The 6,949-nt window shown below is 54.3% G+C and overlaps 1 protein-coding gene across 2 annotated transcripts in view; it reads right to left on the bottom strand.

Moving 5' to 3' along the window:
- Positions 1–5,804: 5,804 nt before the first annotated feature.
- Positions 5,805–6,949, bottom strand: part of PAK4 (p21 (RAC1) activated kinase 4) — a 44,491-nt gene continuing 43,346 nt past the window's right edge. For both annotated transcript variants that reach the window (XM_047789653.1, XM_047789654.1), the window contains exon 10: positions 5,805–6,771. In XM_047789653.1, the coding sequence (XP_047645609.1) occupies positions 6,616–6,771 (156 nt within the window). In that variant the 3' untranslated portion in view covers positions 5,805–6,615. The remainder of the gene's footprint in view (positions 6,772–6,949) is intronic.

Genomic DNA, 6,949 nt, shown 5'->3' with positions numbered 1-6,949 from the left:
GCGCTGCTGTGGCTCTGGCATAGGCCGGTGGCTACAGCTCCGATTCAACCCCTAGCCTGGGAACCTCCATATGCCGCGGGAGCGGCCCAAGAAATAGCAACAACAACAACAACAACAACAAAAGACAAAAAAAAAAAGAAATAGCAACAACAACAATAACAACAACAACAAGACAAAAAAAATCATTTATTTAATTCTCATTTTATCTTTTTTTTTTTCTCATGGCTGCACCCACAGCATACGGAGGTTCCCAGGCTAGGGGTCAAATTGGAGCGGCAGCTGCTGGCCGGCAGCACAGCCACAGCAATGCCAGATCCAAGTTGTGTCTTCAACCCACACTGCAGCCTCTGGCAATGCTGGGTCCCTAACCCACTAATCAGGGCCAGGGATGGAACCCTCATCCTCATGAATACTAGTCGGGTTTGCTATCACTGAGCCACAGCAGGAACTCCTTAATTCTCATTATAAATACCTGTGACCAGACTCCCAATCCACACCAAAGTGTGTTTTTTTTTAGATTTGCAAAGCAGGTGTTGATTATTTTGACCACATTCATTTAATTTTGTTGTTGTTGTCTCCTTTTTTTGGTCTTTTTAGGGCTGCACCCACAGCATATGGGGGTTCCCAGGCTAGGGGTCTAATTGGAACTACAGCTGCTGGCCTATGCCACAGCCACAGCAACTCAAGATCCGAGCCACTTCTGCGGCCTACACCACAGCTCATGGCAACGCTGGCTCCTTAACCCACTGGGCAAGGCCAAGGATCGAACCTGCAACCTCATGGTTCCTAGTCGGATTCGTTTCCACTGCGCCACAATGGGAACTCCACACCAAAGGGGTTCTGCCCTTTGCTTACAGGACAGGTCTTCACCTTGGCCTTCGAGGCCTTTATTCCTCCTAAGACCCCTCCCTTGTTCATTCATTTCTTTCCTTTTGTCCCCCTCCATTTCCCACCCTCAATGAGCACCAGTCTATTATGTAAATTAATTCCCCCCTCCCGTCCCCCCCCCCCCACCTTGCAAAAGAACTTTTTTGGTTGTTTTTTTTTTTTTTTTGTCTTTTTTGTCATTTAGGGCCGCACATGCGGCATATGCAGGTTCCCAGGCTAGGGGGCCATTTGGAGCTGTAGCCACAGGCCTACGCCACAGACACAGCAACGCGGGATCTGAGCCTTGTCTGCTACCTACATCACAGCTCATGGTAACGCCAGATCCTTAACACACTGAGCGAGGTGAGGGATCGAACCCACGTCCTTATGGATGCTAGTTGGGTTTGTTAACTGCTGAGCCACGACCGGAACTCCAAGAACTCTTCTTTTTTGTCAACAGTTTTTAATGTACACACCTGGCCTGGCTCCCCTTTCCCAAGGGCACACAGGTCCCTGGATCCTGACAGCTACACGGAAGCCGGTGGCTTGCGGCCTCAGCTCCCCGTGTAGATATCGCTGGCCACCACCTCATGGGCCTCCCTCACAGTCTGGAGGGAGGGTTTCTTTGGGAAGTCCCTCAGGAGCAGAATTATTAGATTTGACCCAATAGGACTTTTACATTTTTACCAGGTTCATAGCATTACAATGACAGCTCATTGCTGGGATTTGCTTTTCTCTGATTGCTAATGACCTGTGCACATCCCTGTTGGTCTTTTGGATTTTTTTCTTCCATTGAAAATGGGCGGAGGATATAAAGAGGCAACTTTTCTTTCTTTTGTCTTTTCTCTCTTCCTTCCTCCCTTTCTTTCTTTCCCTCCCTTCCTTCCTTCCTTTTTCAAGAAAAGATGCCATGGGCAAATGTAAAAGGTTTCAGAATGGGAGAAAATATTTACAAAGCCTAACACCTTTAAGATTTTTTTTTGGCTGCATCCACAGGTACATGGAAACTCCCAGGCCAGGGATCAAACCTGAGCCATAGCAGTGACCTGGGCAACAGCAGTAACAATGCAGGATCCTTAACCTGCTGCACAAGAGAACTCTGGAAGCACTTCTCCTTGTTTTAAAAAAATACCTTGGGTTTCTCTTGTGGCACAGTGGATTAAGGACCTGGCATTGTCACTACAGTAGCTGAGGTCACTGCTGTGGTGTAGGTTTAATCCCTGGTCCAGGACCTTCTGAAGGTGCGTGGGTGCAGCCAAAAAAAAAAAAAAAAATCTTAAAGGTGTTAGGCTTTGTAAATATTTTCTCCAATTCTGAAACATATTACATTTGCCTATGAGGTCCTTTCTTGAACAAAAATTTAAAATTTTGGCATAATCAAATTGACTTTTTTCTTCATAATTTGTTCTTGTGGGGTTTTAAGAAATCCTTCTCTGGAGTTCCCGTCGTGGTGCAGCAGAAATGAATCCGACTGGGAATCATGAGGTTGTGGGTTCGATCCCTGGCCTCGCTCAGTGGGTTAAGGATCCGGCATTGCCATGAGCTGTGGTGTAGGTCGCAGACGCGGCTCGGATCTGGCATTGCTCTGGCTGTGGTGTAAGATGGCAGCTGTAGCTCCATTTAGACCCCTAGCCTGGGAACCTCCATATGCCTTGGGTGTGGCCCTAAAAAGCAAAGAAACAAAAAAAAAAGTCCTTCTCTGCCCCTAGGTCATCAAATGTTTTCCTCTATCAATTCGAAGTTTACCTTTCACAGTGATGTTTAATCCAGCTAGAAAAACATTGTCCAACAGAACTGACAGATAATAGAAAGGTTTCCTATCTCTAAGCCTCAGCCACTGGCCCAAAGCAGCAGCTGAGCATGTTGCGATGTGGCTTGTGTAACCAAGGGTCAGAATGCTTCATTTTCTTTTAGTTTAAAAGTAAACAGGCACACATGGCAAGCGGCTCTTGCCCTGCACAGCACTGATCTGGGGTTCCCTTTTGTTATATTTGGTAGCGATTCAGTTTTGTTTTTCTACGTAAAATGAACCAATTTCCTCAACACTATTATTATTATTATTATTTGTCTTTTTGCCTTTTCTTGAGCCGCTCCCGTGGCATATGGCGATTCCCAGGCTAGGGGTCTCATTGGAGCTGTAGCGGCCGGCCTATGCCAGAGCCACAGCAACTCAGGATCTGAGCCGCGTCTGCGACCCGCACCATAGCTCACGGCAATGCCAGATCCTTAACCCCCTGAGCAAGGCCAGGGATCGAACCCGCAACCTCATGGTTCCTAGTCAGATTTGTTAACCACTGCGCCACGACGAGAAGGCCTCCTCAACACTATCATTAAGCCATCTATTTCTCATCGATTTGCTTCTGCATATACTTGGGTCTGCCTCTGGGTGCTCTGGGATGAAGCCTGGACGATCTAGTGAATGGCAGGGATGGAGGATCATGACTCTATAGTCATAGAAATTTAGACACACAGTCCCCGGGGTGAGGACTACATTTCCCAACCTCCCTTGCTGCTGGGTGTGGCCGCGTGACTCAGCTCAGGCCATGGAGGCAATGGCGAAGCCTTTGGGTCGTGTCCTTAAAGAGTGGGGAGTGCCCTCCACTTCACCTGGGAGGGGCAATAACCCTACGGTGGAGGGGAGGCGAGAGGGAAGGCGGCTGGGATCTTGCTGACGGGGCAGGGCTGAACCCCATGCTCCTTGGCCTCTTCCACGAGAGCAGCCCTAGACCTCAGTGCTCCTCAGACCTGAGTGGGCATCAGAATCCCCTGGAGGGCTTGTTAAAATACAGTCTCTGATTCAGCTTGGGGTGGGGCCTAGGGATTTGCATCTCCAGCAAGTTCTCAGGGATGCTGCCTGTCTAGGAACCACACTTTTGAGAACCACCAGTCTGACTTGTTTCAATCACTCCTTTTGGGTTTCTGTAAACACACCTCTGGCCCACAGCCAAAACATCCCTGACTCCCCTTCCTGGGCGTCTGCAGTTTAGACAGCCACCCACAGCACCCCCTGCTGCAGTGGAGGAGACGTTTGGTGCGAGCGCCTCATCTGGACAAAGTGCGTCTTTCAGGCCACAGGGCTGTGTGGCAGGTGTCACCACACTCGGCTTCTAAGAGATCTTGAATTCCGCAGAGGCTGGAAGCCTGAAAACCCTTCTTGTGCGACTCCTTCGCCAGAGGGGATCCCTTAGGTCCTGGCGGTAGGACAGCAGAGGACGGGAAGCAGGGAGAGCCATCCTGCTCTGGAGATGCCAAGACATGAGTGGACCTCCGGGGTTCAGGTTGTGCCACTGACCCCTTTGTTCCTCCAGCCCCAAGCGGTGGCGGCCTCCTGCCTTTCACGACTGCTGGCTGGGTCACTGGCCCTCTGGCTCCTCCAGCCTTCCCGGCGCGGTGGACATCAGCTCCCTGGATTAAACCCCACCTCCCACCCCGGGAAACCACTGGAGGGTTGGACCAGGAACCTCGTCCGCCCACGTGGGCAAGTGCAGCAGGAGGGAGGGAGGGGTCTGGAGGAGGAGGCCCCCGCACCACCCAAAACCATTCTCGAAACTGCAGATGGCAACAGCAGGCAACACGAATAGCAGAATCTCTGTGAAACCAGACAGATGCCCCCCACCATGTAAAGTGACCAGGCAAGTGACTCTGCCCCTGAGCCTTGAGCTGCTCTAGGCACCCCATGAGATCAGGGCACCGAGGCTGGGAGTGGAGCGAGAGCAATGTCCTCTCCAACGCCGGCCTTACCTGGTTCTGGTCTCTTGGGCATCCCAGCCTCCTGAGAGGAGCCGGGCAGCTATCCTAGTTTCTGCCACGACGTGTACAGGGCAGGAATCACCTGACCCAGCCGGCAGAACTCCTCTATAAAAGCATTCAGGCTCAAGGCTGCGTGTGTGTGCTGGGGGGTGGGAGTGGGGGGTGTATTTCAGTCTTGTGTTCTATTTCTCCTTATGCCAGTTTTGGCATTTTTTCCCCAGAGACATATCCACTTCATCTAGGCCTCAAACACTCGTCAGATGCAGCAGCAGCTGCCTGCGCTGGTGAGTCTTAAATCTCTGTGATTGTCCATCTAGGTCATGCATGTACCTGGCCAGGCTGTGGCAGAAATAGTGCCTGATTCTTAGGGGACTCGGGGCCTGTGGGGAATGGGCATGCTGGGGGCAGGTGCTGAGGGTGGGGAGACAGGACCGAGCTGGATTCTTTGGGCCCGGTCCCCACCCCCCCACCTCCCGCTCACAAACCAGGCCCAGGTCCCTGGTGCCACTGCCGCCTGGAGGGCTCTGGGGAGGGGGGTTCACTCCTTGCTCTCGCAGTGTCCCCAGGAGGCTGCTGCTGCCCGACACCTCCCAAGGGGGCTGGGAAGGACACAGGCAAAGGGAATGCAGAAGCAGCGCTGTCACCTGTCAGGCAGCTTCCTGTCCCTCTGAGACCCGCCCAGGCTCAGCCCCGACCTCCCCTCAGCCTGGAGGGAAGGACTCGGCCAATGGAAAGTTCCGGAGGCTGCCAGCTCCAGGTGTGCCCGCCTCAGCTGACCCCCAGGAGCCCATCTGCCGCCTGACCAATTTCCTACCGTCAGCTCGCACAGGATCAGTTCCTACCCACTGAACACACTCCTGACAACCTTAAGTAAGTTTCCAGCAAACCACGAACGGGCCATCCCGGCACATGGGCTGCTTAACTGGCTGCTTCTGGGACTGTGTGTGCGAATCCTGCCACCAGCTTTGTGTGCGAATCCTGCCACCAGCTTACCGGCTGTTTAGAGCTGGAACTCCCGCCCACCCAGACACACGGCCCTGGCCCGGAGAGGGGCTGGGACCCTGGGTTAGCCAGGCCGCCCTCTCCCAAGCCCAGAGCCCCCGCTCCACCAACCCTCCCCCCAAATGGCGGGGGGGGGGGTCTCTACACACACTGCGCGCGCGCGCGCGCGCGCGCGCGCGCACACACACAAAACAAGAAAATGTTTTAATTGTAAAACTAACTTGACGGAGGAGAGGGCGGGGCTGCTCCGAGGGGGCAGGAACCTGATTCTTCAAGCAATATTTCTGTCCCCAGTGCCACCCGGCAGGACAGGGCCCATCTGGCCCCAGATGGGGGCTCGAGTGTTATAAAATGGCAATATAAATAGACTTCTAGAAAAGAGGAAGCTGTCCAGGTGCAGTAGTCATGGTCTACAGAGGCTGGGGGTGGGGGGAGCCCCGACCCCCGTCTCCCCATCCAGCCACGGAAAGGGGCACGGGGCAGAGGGAGAAGGCCGCTCTTCAGACATTCATGATCGACCCCCGCAACGGCTCGGGGCGGGGGCTGCGTGTCAGGGGAGGTCTCGGAGACACCCACGCACAGGCGGGAGGACAGGAGCTGGACCTTCCGCACGCACACACGCATGTGTATACATACACACACACACACACACCTCTTCTGTAGTGTTGTCTCCCCCCCAGCAGCCCCCACTGCAGATTTCCAGTGACGGGAGGGCCGCCTGTCCTCCTGGAGACAGGAAAACACCAGGGCGGGCCTGTCCCAGAGGCGAGGGTTCCTGGGAGCCCCACTTGCTCCCACAAGTCCCTGTGTTTGTTTAAAGTCACAAAACCAAAACTGGAGTTCAGTAGTAGGGTCCCGCACACCCCGCAGCAAGGAGGGCGGTGCCACGCAGAGTGTCTCCCAGGCTGGGAGGAGCAGGGGCAGCTCCCCCGCGGGCCTCTGGCAGGGCGGGGGTGACCCAAGGGGCTCTTTGGTTCAGGGACAGGGCGCTGGGCCTCATCTGGTGCGGTTCTGGCGCATGAGGGGCACGATACTGGCAGGCGGGCCCGCTTTGGCCAGGAACGGGTGCTTGAGCAGCTCAGCCGCCGTGGCCCGCTGTGCCGGGTCACGCACCAGCAGGCGGTCCAGGAAGCCCTTCAGGGAGGGTGACACCTGTTGGAGACAGGGTCAGGGGGTCTGAGTGCCAGCTCCACTGCTCACCTGCTCTGGGGCCTCAGCTTCCTCCTCTGTCAAATGGGCTGATGACATCTACTGCCCAGGGCGGGGGGAAAGAGGCCCCAAGCATTCAGAGCTTGGCCCCAGGGGGTCATCTCATTTTTTTTTTTTTTTC

Source organism: Phacochoerus africanus, chromosome 8 (genome assembly GCF_016906955.1).
Source record: "Phacochoerus africanus isolate WHEZ1 chromosome 8, ROS_Pafr_v1, whole genome shotgun sequence".
Classification (NCBI taxonomy): Eukaryota; Metazoa; Chordata; class Mammalia; order Artiodactyla; family Suidae; genus Phacochoerus; species Phacochoerus africanus.
This window is presented reverse-complemented; position numbering and strand designations above follow the sequence as displayed.